The 15,552-nt window shown below is 38.4% G+C and overlaps 1 protein-coding gene across 2 annotated transcripts; it reads left to right on the top strand.

The window, feature by feature from the left end:
* Positions 1-2,858: 2,858 nt before the first annotated feature.
* Positions 2,859-15,538, top strand: pprc1 (PPARG related coactivator 1). Of its 2 annotated transcripts, XM_079842082.1 has the most exons (15): positions 2,859-2,994; positions 4,787-4,924; positions 5,010-5,162; positions 5,289-5,354; positions 5,539-7,216; positions 7,409-7,759; positions 7,827-7,880; positions 9,020-9,080; positions 9,347-9,414; positions 10,102-10,780; positions 10,875-11,078; positions 14,117-14,192; positions 14,288-14,409; positions 14,495-14,646; positions 15,064-15,538. In XM_079842082.1, the coding sequence occupies exons 1-15, from the start codon at positions 2,914-2,916 to the stop codon at positions 15,162-15,164; spliced, it is 3,984 nt and encodes a 1,327-aa protein (XP_079698208.1). In that variant the 5' UTR covers positions 2,859-2,913; the 3' UTR covers positions 15,165-15,538. The 2 variants fall into 2 exon arrangements, with proteins under 2 accessions (XP_079698208.1, XP_079698207.1); XM_079842081.1 differs by having other exon boundaries at positions 5,539-7,759.
* Positions 15,539-15,552: the final 14 nt, after the last annotated feature.

The raw sequence follows: 15,552 nt of genomic DNA, 5'->3' as shown, positions 1-15,552 counted from the left end.
TGCTCACCAAAGCTGCATTTATTTCCTCAAAAATACATTAAAACAGTAATATTGTGAAATATTAATGCAATTTAAAATAAATGATTAATATATATTACAATGTGATTTATTCCTGTGATGCAAAGCTGAATTTTCAGCATTATTACTCCAGTCTTCAGTGTCACATGATCCTTCAGAAATCATTATAATATCATGATATGCTGCTCAAGAAACATTTCTTATTATTATGTTGTTGAAAACAGTTGTGTTGCTTCATATTTTGGTGGAACCCATGATACTTTTTTCAAGATTATTTGATCAAAAGAACGGCTATTATTTGAAACAGAAATGTCTTGTAGCATTATAAATGTCTTTACTGTCACTTGTATCAATTTAAAACATCCTTGCTGCATAAAAGTATTAATTTCTAATTTTACAGACCCCAAACTTTTGAATGGTAGCGTACGTTTTAAGTAAATGTTTCACTTATCTTGAAATATGCTTTCTGCAAACCCCTATTGTGCACTTAGTCTGTTAAAAATATAAGATATATTAATGTCAATCTAAAATATATAGTTATACGAGTTATAGTTATAATTTTTAAGAAAAAAAAAGCTTGAATGTAATTTACCTCAACTAAACAGAGAGGATCATGATTGATAACTAGTATATAGTGCAAAAGTGTCAAACTGCAGTCAATACAACAGGTGACACAGCATGATTCAACGATATGAATCTCTAAATAAAGGTATTATAACAGCTTGATGCCATAGCTGGGTTCTGTTTATTGAGGGAGCTGCATCCTCTGCCGCCTGTCTATCCTCTGACTGAGACAGGAAGAAAGAAGAATAACATGAGATGGTATAGAGCGATAAAGAAAACGATGGTTGGGAGGGAATGAGAGAGAAAGAGAAGGAACGGAAGGAGGGAGTGTGACGAAGAGACAGATGAAATGGATTTCCCCTCCTGTTACCATGGCAACAGTGGTAGCGGATGAATGATTTTCAGTACAGTCAGGTATAGCTGCGAGGAATAGGCTGGAGAACAGGACAGCGCAGCTTTAAAGAGGTGGAGCAGCACTTTCTTGCTCCTGAAAATGTTCATTGTAATTGTTCTCGCCCACCCACATTGGGACAGAGCTGTATGAGAGACTGTATAGTTGCAGGAGCTTTTTTTTTTTTTTTTTCAATGAAAGCAACCCGCAAACACTGCTTACGCAAACAAAACCCTCAAGATGATGCAGTGACGTCTTCAGTGCTCATACAGACGTTCTCTTGAAACTATTTGTTAGTATTGGTGCTTCCCCTGAGGAACAAAATTCACGGCACACCAAATGTATAAGAGGAAGGATCACATGCTGCACATTTTGCTAGTTACCAGGTACTCATATCTCTTTTGGAATAGAAGAGACAACAAAGACTACAAATTAAAAAAAGGCAAATTTGGCAAGTATGTGATTCATTTTATGCCTAAGTTGTATTATATATTTTCAGTATTAATAATAGTCAGTTATGCCTGTAATACTTAATGGTGCAGCTTTAGAGATAAAAGAAACTGAAGGCTAATAAAAGTCTAACCAACTGTAATTTGGGTTAAAACTGCAGAGCTTTGAACGTGAGTCTCTGATATGTATCTTCACTAACATAAGGGCTGACACTGACAGTGCTGGAGTATTTTGGACTCATTGATTTACAATATGTTTTACAAATCACATGTTAGTTAAAGTTTAAACTGTAGGCTACACAATAACTCTGCGAAGAACATAAAAACGGTGACACAAGGACAACAGTGCATTCTGACAAGGACAAAATAAATTTCGTTCAATTAATAGTTCACTAAAGGGAAAGGAAAGCAGGGTGGACAACAAAGCCAAACCAAGATTTAATGGCACCATCTAGTGACTAGCAGCATAAAGTGTGGAGGCCAAAACAGTTTTACAAGAAATGGACAGCGTTTGACCAATGGGAGCAACAGGAATTTATGGTAACAAGCATGTGCCATGTTACCAAAGTTACACAAGGGATAAAATCATTGTATAGCATATAGTATGTATATAGCTTATTATAGCATACTAAACTGAGTGACCCAACTGATTCAATGTTTTGAAGAGCTCACGGAGGACATCTGCTGGCTAAGATGTGTCATTGCAAAGAAAGCAATGACACTTCTACTAGCACACATTGAATTAGAAGACAAAGTTCCTTGAAAGCAACCAAATCTATAATCTGTCAATAAAAATCATATTATAAATTATAATTACGTTTTTTTTGCCTTCTAAAGCAGTGTTTATGTTCTTTTAAATAAAAGTCTAGTAGGCCTATGCTTCAATATTTTATAGTGTTTATGAAATTGAATAATTGTGATTAGTGAAGTATTGCCAGCTGGATCTTTATAAATGTTGCAAATATGTCAATGTATTGTATATGTATCTTTAGCCCGCAAAGGCAAAACTGGGCAATAAAGTCTGGACTAAAACTGACTAGCCGCATTTTACAGTGGTTCACTTGGTATCTTGCCCGAAAACAATTATTAAAGTTTCGAAATTAATTCATTTTTGATCATGTCTAGGTTCAGATAAATATGAAATCGATGTTATGGTTTACAAAGTTCCCATTATATCCTAAGTGACTAAACTGTTCCAAATAAAATAACACATCCAATACACACTTCTGAAATGTCATTATACTGAACAAACGTTTATATAATAAACCATAACATTATATGATATAAAATGATAAATATTAAGCATGAAAGGAAAAAGTTGCCACTTACCCCATAACTAAAGAGTTTGCGAGTTAACTGACTTTCGATGACGCATAATTGGGGCGGGACTAAACCGTTCAGTTGCCGGGAACGCAAATAGCACGTGGTTTGCAGCCGGCTGCTGCGCCTGCAGTTGATTCACGTTTTTCCCACATACAGTTGAGTTGTAAGATGGCGGCGCGGTGGGGAACAGGCGAGGAGATGTTAAAAGCCTGTAATACTCAAATGTTCTCACCGGTGAATCTTGACGAGGTAAGAACTGCACATATCGATACTTATATAATGTTGTGGCAGACTGAAATTGATGACATTTATTACTGTGTCAAATATGCGAGGTAAATATGTGTGATGTGCAGGACTTTGTGACACGTGGATGGTGATGCACCATCATTTTTTTGCACGTGGGAAAAAAAACAAACTTTGAGATTTATCAAAGAGCGATGTTTCACTCTCCAAGTGTTGCTTGATTTCTTGCGTGTTTATATAACTCTCTTGTCAAGGGATTGATGCAAAAGTTTGGTCGTGCTAGCTGATGTAGCTATGCTTTTGCATTCATAAGAACTTATTATATCACTCTAGACCAGTTATTAAATAACACAGGGTAGTTTCTTTTTTATTAGGAAAGTTTTGCATTTCGTAAACTATAAACGCATTGTTTTGTGGTTTTAATGTTATCGATAACCTGTAACCAGAAATTGTTAGCTGTTTGAATGTGTCAGATCTGAAAAGTAAATCTAATTTAATGTATATGTATTTTGATATTATTTATTAGTAACTTTTTAATACACGTACAATTGTTGCTTAAATATGGCTTTCTTGTTGTTTGTTAAAAATTTTTTAAGTGACTCACGCCCACGTGGTTGATTCATTTTAAGAATCAATCTAACAGTGCTTATGCATGGTCGTACATTTCAACTTAAACATTTAACACTGAAACGGCAATTATTATCAGGCATTGGACCTGGTAAAGTTAAAGTGCCATACTGATTGGTAATTCAGCAGATGTCATGACAAGTAACTCTGGCTACTGAGACATTGTGATTTTTGAAAGCCTGTTTTATTTTTATGCTCTGAGTTTTATCACCTAATAATTTCGTATTTAGCATCGTCGTGACTGGGAATTGCAAAGTTAGCACCATGTTGTTCAATGCGGTTTGCGTTGACTAGCTGTCCAGCACGTGGTGCAGGTATGATTGGGTCAGTCATGTTGGGCCATGTGTGTTTACTGACAGCGTTAGGTTTTTAAAAAAGAGCACGATTTATCGAGAACGATTTATCATTAAACTGTCTTAAAGATGAAATCTTGATCTCTTTAAAGAAAATGACAGTGGTCATGCAGAATGTGTGGTAGCAAGCGTGTTTTGAACTGTGCCGGTGTTGGGTTTGCCCAGTAATGCACTGCGGCAGGATGACGCGCTGTGCGCAACACGTGGTTTTAGCTAGAATTGAACATTTAGCCTATAAATTGAGCATGCCTACAATTTAGTATTTAACCGTTACAAATGCCTATTAACATTTGCTAAATTTCTAATAGCTTATCTACGCCTGCCCTACGAGTTTTAGTGTTTTGCTTTCAGATTCATGAGCAATATTAAAATGGTTAATACAAAGGAAGTTGATGATTAACAATGTTTCACTTGAAGTCATGTGAATAAAGGATTCTGTTAGCTGAATTAACACCAAAGCTGACCATATCAGCTGCTGCAGAACAAGTTGGCAATTATAAGCCTCAAAGACAGCATGTTGTTTGCAGTTGTTAAATATGGGAACATGAACTTGTTTACAGACTCAGCTAATGTATATTTAACCTCGCAGTGATTTCTGGTTTTAGAAGCATATTTAGTTCTGAAAGTATTGTTTTAAAAACATATTATTAATACTTCCTTTTGTGTAGCATCAGCCAGACTGTCCAGTAAACTAATGGAAAGACTGCCTGAAGTCTTACATTTCAGTTGATGTTTCTATGGAGTGGACTGGTGATGTCCAAACATTATGGTCTCCATGAAATTATAACTGAGGTTTTTTTTTTTATGGAATATTGCAGGCAGAGTTCCTTCAGGGAAGCTTCACTGGTAGCTGTCTGGAATATACTGGCCTCAACAACGGAGATGCTCTGGAGGTTCTACATGGCTGCTTGGATCCTTCTATTCTGTCCATTTTTGAGGACAACCCCACTGGAGAAGTAAATAATGCCTTTAAAAAACTGTTCATTGCATTAGTTTTCATGTGTCAGCAATGGTATTTATAAAATGCTTCCTGTGTTTCAGGTTAAATGTAATATTGATGAGGAAAGTGAAGCGACACTGCTCACAGCTCTCACTGAAATACTTGACAATGTTGATGATGAGAATTTGTCCCCTTTTGACACTCTGCCGGATTCAGACCTGTTCTCAGGGCAAAAGGGTCAGGAACACTCTCCGGTGAGTCTCCAGCTGGTCTTCACCTGTCCAAGCATGTCAGGAATGCAATAGAATTTTTTTTTAAACAGTTTGATGCTTTCATGTACAGATTTTTTTTTAATACTTTTTTTTTTTAATCCGCTCTAGCTGAGAAAGTTGCTTACACGGTCTCCTCCAGAGTCATTGATTCATGCAAGACAATTTCCTGGAAAGGTATTTTGTCCCTCATCCATTTTTTTTAATATGACTAAATGTATGTAGTTCATGATTAGATCTGATTGTTTTTGATGGCAGCACAACATGTTTTTAAATGGGGCTGCATTATTTGGGGAGGGGGGGGGGGGGGTAATTGCATTTTGTTTTCAATGCCTAATGAGACATTATGTTTTTGTTTTAGAGTCTGCCACGAATGCAGAGAGTATCCCAGCAGAACAGTGAAGGAGAAGAGGAGGAAGATAGGGATGCTAGTTTTTCAAACCCAATTGCCAATATTGATTTGTCGTCACTGGAGGAATTTGATTGGTGCCTCCCCGTGTCCTTGGAGCAGGATGGAGAGGGCATGCCTGTCACTCTGAGCGATTTGGTAAAACACATGCACCCTTACTGCATGACATTATGTGTGGAAGGAGAAGAGGGACAAGAGCATATCCTGCCTGAAAGGGGCCTCGTGCTAGAAGTGGTTGATCAAGGAGAGCATGGAGAGCCCATCCTGGCAATCCCAGACCTCGGCCTCCCTTTTTCTCACACAGACTCTGCAGAAGGAGAGCAAAGAGTCCCGGTGAAAAGCATAAACGATCCGGAACCAAAGCCTGAGGATAGTGCTGAAAAAGTCCCACCACCCTCTGAAGAATCTCCCGTGGAAGAGGAGAAAAAGGCTGTCAAGTTATGTAGAGGAAAAAAGAAATGTAAACCTGTTAAAGCTGATCTGGTTGAACAGAGAATTTTGAGAAGCTCAAGAGTTAAAGAGGAGCCCCAGAAGAAACAGCAGGAAGAACAAAAGAAGAAAAAGGTGACTTTTTCACCTGTTCTCTTATCGGCAGAGCCTGAGAGACCTAAAACTGGTCATCCAACAGAGTTGATGACCCCTGAGCCACAGGTTGAGAAGAAGCACATCATGACCCCTGAGCCACAGGTTGAGAAGGAGCACATCATGACCCCTCAAACTGAAGCAAAAATCACTGACTCGCAGCCAGAGAGCAAACCTCTTGAGAAGTCTGTAGAGGAAGAACCACTTTCAAAACAAGAGCCTGTTAGCGAGCAGCCTGCTGTTTGTCAGCGTAATGAAAGCAAGCCTAAACCTCTCAGTTTGCAGCAGTACCGTCTTCTCCGCCAGCAGAAGAAACCAGACCCGGTGGACAAAACTGAGGATTACAGCACTAAATGGCCCAAGTTGCCTGAAGCGCCAAAGGAACTTCCCCCAATACCCTGCCTGCCCGACCCAAACCTCAGAGATCCACGTAAAACCTTGCATACTCCTATTAAAAAAGACCTTGCACCTGAAATCATGCCTGCATGGCACCCGAGAGGCCCTGCTGCTCCCCCAACACCTGAAGCCTTGCTCATCCCTCCAGCTTCACTGATGGGTTCCTCTAAGAAACCTGCGACTTCTAAAGCATCAACCCCTCCACCTTCAGGTACATCATCTGAAAGTTTACCCCATTCAGTCCACTCATCACCCCAGAAACGACCTGCTCCCAGCTGTGTGCCACAAAACACTATTGATACCGAGACCTCTACCGCGGTCAGTCATGTGGCTGAGGTGCCTCCTGAAAGGATGGTTTCACCACCAGTGCCCACTACATCTGGAGACTCCCACGGTCTCAATACACCCAGTATTAAGGAATGTTTACATGGTAACCCCAATGCTGCTCATGTGTGTGAAGGTGTGCCTTCTAAAGATCCCTCAAGGCCTCAGATGATCACTACACCAGTTCAGAGCTCGAACTCCAGTCCTCTTAAACCTAGTGCTGTGTGTGAAGGTGTGCCTTCTAAAGATCCCTCAAGGTCTCAGATGATCACTACACCAGTTCAGAGCTCAAACTCCAGTCCTCTTAAACCCAGTGCTGTGTGTGAAGGTGTGCCTTCTAAAGATCCCTCAAGGCCTCAGATGATCACTACACCAGTTCAGAGCTCGAACTCCAGTCCTCTTAAACCTAGTGCTGTGTGTGAAGGTGTGCCTTCTAAAGATCCCTCAAGGCCTCAGATGATCACTACACCAGTTCAGAGCTCAAACTCCAGTCCTCTTAAACCCAGTGCTGTGTGTGAAGGTGTGCCTTCTAAAGATCCCTCAAGGCCTCAGATGATCACTAAACCAGTTCAGAGCTTACACTCCAGTCCTCTTAAACCTAGTGCTGCTGTGCCTGCAAAGAGAGAGACTGAGCAGGTTGTTTTGGCCCCTGTCTCTCATCAAACCAAAAACACCCTGCCAACTAATTCTAAAAAGCTGACCTCACGGTTACAGCCTCATGTTGCACCAATAGCTGCTCAGCCGTTTTTCTCAGCTCAGGTTCAGGCCAGAGTTGTTGAACTAGCAGAGCAGATGAGGATGGCTTCTTCTGAGATCGCCAAACCAAAGAACACCACAGTTGAGCTGATTGAGTCATTCACAAATGAAATTGGTGAGTAGTTTTCCTTATGTAATTAAGCGTTTCTGTGGCTTGGATTATAATGAACTTTTTCTTTCAGGTATTGAAGCTGCTGATCTTACAAGCCTACTGGAGCAGTTTGAGGAATCTCAGCGTAAGTGATATGTCTTGGCTCTTTTTCTTAAAGTATTTGTTTACCAACAAGGGTTAAAATCATGCTTCTAGTCAAGCTGACTAATTGAAGGATTCTAATGCTGAACACCAGAGCTTTCTTTGGAAAAAAATGTGCCCTCTTAGTGAACATGCACCAATACTGCCATCTTCAGAATGCAGACCATTAGTGTGTATGCAACTAGGCCACACTAACATTTGGAGCTTGGAGAAAGTTGGCAGTCCTAGGTTTTTTTTTTTGTGTGTCCATGTTGCCAGGTCAAGTACAGAGTTCACAGTTTAATATGACCCAGTGGGTTAGATAAGACTGTTGTCACAAAACCGTGTTCATCTTATCTTGATGTATTATAGATGTTCGGTTCAAATGAGGTAAAATGTGATGACAAGTTATGCAGATAGTATATATTTTTGGTCAAGAAAATGGCTATTTCAGTCTAGCTTTAAAAAAGAGGGTGTGGTATTCCTAAAGGTGTGGTCACATTTACCATTGTGTGACAATTTTGCTGCCAAAATCCAGTCATTTCAATTGGAATCTGCCAGATTAGGAGTTTTGTTTGAGGTCAATTTTTTTTTTAAAGCATTTTCAAGTTGGTGAGTTCACTAAACTGACCAACAGAAAGCTCTTGCTTGAAAGTGACTTCTGTGTGAACTCTGCTTTATACATTACTACGTTCTTAACAATAGACAATGAACATTTTTGCCCACAACCATTGGCTGAAATTGCGTTAATGTGACCACACCTTTAGAGGAGGGTCTGTTACTTTAAGAGAGGGCGTGGCTATAATGAAAACAGCTGCTATGTGCTCATGTTCATTGAACTGCTGGAATTCTGCCCTGTTAACAAAACCATTTTAAAACCAGTTGGCTGTCTTTGTCCGAGGACACGCGGGGGCTTAATACTGACTGTTCTCATTAAACAAGCGTTTATCTTTAGGCTGCAGTTTCTCAGCTGTTGAGTGGGGAACTGTGGTGCAATTTTGTAGAGTATCACAATACATGCTGTTTGTTGTGGCCGTGTTCTGCTAAATGCTGAACAATTTGATTGTTGCAGCTATTTTAAGTGTCTGTCCCACCTTAACCTCCTGTATTTGGTCATTCATAACACTCCTTTTTTCTTTCCAGCAAAAGAAGAGCCAAGGGTACCGGAGGTCTGTGGTAGAGCAGCCGCTGTAGGAAACTCCAGGTAAGTGTCATGAGGCGGAGTGATGGAGTTACCCTACAGCCCTTGTGCTGCTCTTGCACCAAACTCAATGTTTGTGTGTGTGGCCCTAAGCCACATTTCACCAAGACCTGCCGAAACAAATGAAGTCTCTCATCATGACTTCAGAATGTGAAGGTGGACAAGCATAGCTTGTGTCAGTCTGAGTGATGTTTTAACAACATCAGCAATTCACAGCTTTTGAGGTTGTTGCCACTGCAAATTGTATTTATTTTATTTTTTTAATTCAGTTATGAGCAGCAGGTGGAGACTAAGGCCCTGGAGAAAACCCGCAACCATGACCTGGGAAGCACAGCAGGTAAACATTTTTTTTTTTTTAGTGTGCAATATATTTTATATACACACTATTCAAAAATTTGGGTTTGGTAGGATTTTTTAAAATGTTTTTCAAAAGAAGTCTCATGCTTACCAAAGCTGCATTTTATTTAATCAAAACAGTCTAAACTGCAATATTGTGAAAAATAATTACAATTTTTGTACACTTTTTTTCTGTGATGGCAAAGCTGAAATTTCGGAAGCAATTTCTCCATTGTCTTCATTGTCCCATGATCCATCAGAAATCATTCTAATATGCTGATTTGCTCAAGGAATGTTTTTTATGATCAATGTTGAAAACATTTCTGCTTAATATTTTAGTGACACCCCACCCCCAATTTAAAAGAGTTTTTTTTTTTATGCATTAATTTGAAATACAAATATTTTGTTACATTATAAATGTCTTTACTGTCATCCATTTAATGCATCCTGGCTGAATAAGTGTTAATTTCCTAAATGTTAATTTCTTGAAAAAAAAAGGCTGACCCCAAACTTTTAAATGGTAGTGTATATTATATGGATATTATAGCATGTTCATTTAAATAAATGTAAATGGTGCATAATTTGATCTATTTTGTTATATAATGCAAACATATTCCTATATTATAAGCAAGTGATAAAAGTGTAAAATGAGTAAAAAAGTCAACTCTTTAACTGACTCTTCCCATAGGCCTCACACCACCTGCCACACCCCCACACCAGATGTGGAAACCTATTGCACCGGTTTCACTACTGGGGAAAACCAAGAAGTCAGAGGTCCTTAAGCCAACTCCTAATAAGGCCATTCAGATAGATGCAAGACCACTACCTTCAAATAAGCTGCGCAGCAAGCCTCAGACCCCTACTACCACTGTGCAGACTCAACCTTTCTCCCTTGACCATGACTACTGCCTCCCTCCAAAAGAACCCAATGAAAGTGAAGGTGGCAGTCGGTGGAATGTCAAACAACAGCCTAGCATTGTTATCAAGACTGTCGAGCTGTCTTCCATTAAGCCAGTGAAGAACAGTGTCTCCCAGGCTTCATCAACTCCAACAGCTACAGAAGGAATCCAAAGGAATCTCAGCTTGAGTCAACCTTCTGCAGATACAAGGTGCACATTAAACAGCTCCACCTTGGTGACTCCTGATGCCTCTCCAAACAGGCCTGACTCCGAAAGCACTTTACTGGATGAAGCAAAATGCAACCAGCAAAAACCTCTGGACTACTCTGAGTGTTCCTCCAGACAGTACCAGCAGGACAGAGGCCGGGCAAAACGAAGATACAGAGCCCGATCCTCTAGTAGTTCAGAGTCCAGCTCTGAGTCGTCGTCCTCCTCCTCCTCCAGATCACGCTCACCACCCAGTAAAAGGTCTGCTTTGACATTTAGTTAAACACGTGTATTATAATTAGAAAGTAATGTTGAAAGGCCAGTATTCTAAAGGATGTTTTTTTGTTTTTTACAGATACAGGTCTCGTCGCTCAAGCAGCAGATCCAGTTTGTCATCTCGGTCTTCTTCCAGATCCAGCTCCAGGTCGTTTTCCCCACCTCGTCGGCGTCGATATTCCTATTCAAGCTCACGCTCTGGATCTTGGAGTCACAGCCGCTCTAGATCCAGGTCCCGCTCTTCTGATTCTCCTGGACATCGGCGTTGGAAAAGTCATAGAAGGTGAGAACTGGCTTGAACGATGGATTCGAATTCGGAACGATGTGCTGTCATCTGTGCATTTTATCATAAATATTGCAATATTTCAATCTCGTTTTATTTCAGTTTATTTCATTATAAGATTTAAAAAAAAAATATATATATATATATATGAGCTGCAACTAACGATTATTTTTTCGATTAGTCGACTAATCTAACGATTATTTTTCCGGATTAATCTTATGATTCTTTTTTACTGATTATTGTATTTCAAAGAGGGTAGTGAATTTGTATATTATTTTAACATGAAATCAATGAATGATGACAATATTAATTGTATTTCAGGAAGGGTAGTGTATATAGTATGCCATTTTATAATGAAATATGAACACAAGAAGCTTTTTAAACATAATATATAATGATACTATTCATCATAAAATGTATACAGAGTAGGCCTAATTAGGAAAAGTTGTTTACTATAATAATTGAGTATGATTTACTTATTGATTTGTGTCAATAGTAAACGAAAATACACTTGTATTTATCTGCAAAAGGTTCACATACAGGAGCTTTCAGCATAGTTTTAATATAGTATAACTAGTCGTCTATTTTGAAGATACATGTGCATAAACAACAACTAAAGCTGCCAGAAGTTTTTGCCCAAACTTCAAAGACACATTTAAATGATTAAAGCTAGAGGCATATCTTAACTTTAATGTTACTTTAATCATGCAAACTACCTATATACAGCATGTTATTATGCATATGTGTTTGGGACAGAGGGGAACCAGGTCGCATTAACAGGATATATGCAGCCCATAATAAATAAAAGCACGAGACGTACTGGGGTCGGAGAAGAACCCCGGAAAATGTGACCGTCTGTTGAAATACACGCGCCACGGTTCAAGTGCGCGAGAGAACCATGGAGAGAACACTGGCAGCAGGGTTGCCAGGTTTTCACAACAAAACCCACCCATTCGTTACTCAACTAGCCCAAAACAAGCCCAATCGCGTTTCGGGGAGGTTCTCTGGTAAACATCGCGTTCGGGGGGTTAAATATGTGTTTTTTTTTTTGCAGGGCTGCCTGCTAAAATTTAATTCCCGGGGCTAAATATCACATAGTTGGGATCGCTTCAACCCGCGGACATGAGACACAGCCCGCGGCAACAGTGTAGAAGTAGCCAAATTCCGCGGGAAAAAACGGGACTTGGCAACACTGATTGGCAGTGTGAAAGCTCCCGCTCTCCACGCGCACAGCTCCTGCTCTGCCACCGCGCGCAGTGTGAAACCGGCATTACAGAGCGAACAAAGCACAGTTTTTTTCGGCTTCTGTTTAAAGTACTCCCACACTTTTGAATGCCGCGGTCTGGCTTTATATGATACATGATCATTTTCACTATGCCCGGGATCAGAAGCCGCCATTATTCTAGATCTTCTGTTCCATTCTAGAACGTAAATAATGTGCAGCCCTTATATATATATATATATATATATATATATATATATATATATATATATATATATATATATATATATATATATATATATATATATATATATATATATATATATATATATATATATATATATATATATATATATATATATATATATATATATATATATATATATATTAGGGGTGTAACGATTCGTTTTAACTTCGATTCGTATCACGATTTGAGGTTGTCGATACGATTCAAGGACGATACTGGTTAATTTAGAACGATACGATCCGAAACGATTCAGTGACTTGAAATCGATTCTGTAACTTTTTAGCCAAAGATTGTGTGACTGAAATAAATATCTGGATACTGGTCAGTGCAGGTGAAGTTTCCTATATTCCTGTTGTTTCTTGTAAGGGAATCCGGTATCAATTAATTATGGATATAAACAAACAAGTAAACAACAATTGATGGCAAATACATTCAAATTTTATTTGAATAAAGTGCAACCAACAGTTTAGGTTGAATTAACAGGAAGTTAACCTTTTCTGCTCTCATTTTCAATATTCAATACATTTTCAATAAAAGCACAGTAAGTGCAACCAACATTTCAACAGTAGGTTTACCTGCTACTTCTGCTTTTGTTTTCCAACATAAAAATATTACAATATTAATATCAAAAATAAAGTGCAACTAACTTCTCTTCAGGTTTAATTAATAGTAGGTTTACCTGCTACTTTTGCTGTTGTGTTTCAACATTAAAATAATATAAATACAATATTAATATCAAAAATAAAGTGCATCTAACTTCTCTTCAGGTTTAATTAATAGTAGGTTTACCTGCTACTTTTGCTGTTGTTTCAACATTAAAATAATATAAATAAAATATTAATATAAAAAATAAAGTGCAACCAACATTTCTTCAGGTTGAATAAACTGGCTGAACCTGCTACTACTCTCAGTTTAATAAACAAACAATATTTAACAAAAGATAAAATGTAACCAACTACTCTTCAATGACTACAGATTTTTTTCCCAAAAATATCAACATGATCTGACCGCGGAACACTTCTTTGTGCGTTCATTATGTCGCCAGCAGTACTAAAAACTCGCTCTGCTGGCACACTGGTGCCAGGAATGCACAGGTAACAAGCAAGGGTTGAAAGTACAGGTAGCGCTTTCTCCTGGTGGCTTGATAATATCGCTCGTTGGCTTCTCCTCTGCCATCCGCCATGCTATGTTTTGTTTTCTTAGCGCTGCTGCTGGTGCGTGCGTTGCGATGTCACAGATAGGCAGACTGAATCGAGTAACGTTTAACGGCTTTATCATTAAAAGTGCTAAGAAAAAACATCCTTATAAAGTCTGACGTGCTTAAATCCAATCCGTTATTTCCTATTATCGATACAATCGATTGATTACCTTTTAAAACGATGTTAGATCGATACATGTCGTCCGGAAGGCCAAGTTGCCGAGCACAGATCGATGTAGTTAGATCATAGGCATATAAATCGATACATCGATGTAGTAGATGAATCGTTACACCCCTAATATATATATATATGTATATGTATATGTGTTTTAGTACAAGCTAACCCTGATATTTTTTTACTTTATTGACAGCCCTAATCAGAGGCCTGAATACCGCCCTTCACAAAATTGCAATGAGGATACAAAGATACGCAAAGAAAAAGCCATTGTGAGTATTTCAATCAAGGAAAATATCTTAATTTTTTCCTAAAGGCACCTTGGTAATTGATTTCTGACATATCATCATATTAAATGATGTTTTAGGAGGAGCGGAGAGTTGTTTATGTTGGTCGAATTCGTGGAAGTATGACTCGCAAGGAGCTGAAAGAACGCTTCTCATTCTTTGGAAAGATTGAGGAGTGCACGGTGCACTTTAGAGAAAATGGGTATGGATTCTAATCTCAATTTTTTTTTAATTTGATGTATTGTTTACCATTGAAAGGAGGATTCCTGACACTCTTGTTATTTCAGAGACAACTATGGCTTTGTTACATACTACAACAAAAAGGATGCGTTTAATGCCATTGAGAACGGAGGCAAGCTGAGGGAGCAGAATGAGCTTCCATTTGACCTGTGCTTTGGAGGCAGGAGGCAGTTTTGCAAATCTAATTATGCTGATCTTGGTAAGATTCGCATCATTAGCTCTTTTCCGTCAACTCAAAGTAGTGATGAACCAGAATGTGTCTATTACCAAAACCAAAATGAAAGCTTTCATTGAACTGAACATTTCAGATGAACAAATTCCTTAGCATCATTTTGGTGAATTGATCACACTGCTGACATGTATACCTGTTGTAGATTATCTGCATTGTGTCCATGAAATGGATGCTGATGCAGTCAAAATGAGTCTTTGGAGAAGTGCTAATTAAATGTCACTGATTCGGTCAATGCTTTCAGCTATTCAGATCTATATAGGCTGAAACCAAAATTCAGGGAGTTTTTTTTCTTGCTGAAATTTTGGTGCATCACTAATTTACAGTCTTTGAAAAGATTCCTATTAAAGCACCCAGACGTGACCGTTTCTTTTTGATTGCTTTCAGATTCAAACCGGGAGTATGATGCAAAACCTACAAAGGGCAAATTTGATGCACTAGACTTTGACACTTTACTCAAGCAGGCTCAGAGGAATCTGAAAAGGTAACGATTAGTCAAGCCACCGATGAGAAGACCTATTACCTCGGAGCAAAATGCTGCCCCACACTTCCAGTGTTGCCTCTCAATTACTGTTTTTGGTTTTTGTTTTTCTTTGTTTTTTGTTTCTGCAAGTTTACACCTTCTATTGAAGTGAAGATTTGTAAAGAAAAAAGTGCAAAAAAAGATCATGGAATATAAATATAAAAACTGTGGAATAAAAAAAAAATAGAATTTTTTTAAAAGAATTACATTTATTTAAATGTTTAAATCTGACTTGCTGAATGTTGGATACATTTTTAAATGAATTGAATTGAAACATTATGTTGGGGGAGATGGGTTTATAATGCTGAAGTTATTTCAACCTAAATAAACCTATGATATAAAATATTTTGTTG

The sequence above is a fragment of the Gobio gobio genome, assembly GCF_949357685.1.
Source record: "Gobio gobio genome assembly, chromosome: 18".
Lineage (NCBI taxonomy): Eukaryota > Metazoa > Chordata > Actinopteri > Cypriniformes > Gobionidae > Gobio > Gobio gobio.
The sequence above is the reverse complement of the archived record's forward strand: the minus strand, read 5'-3'. Positions and strand labels throughout refer to the sequence as shown.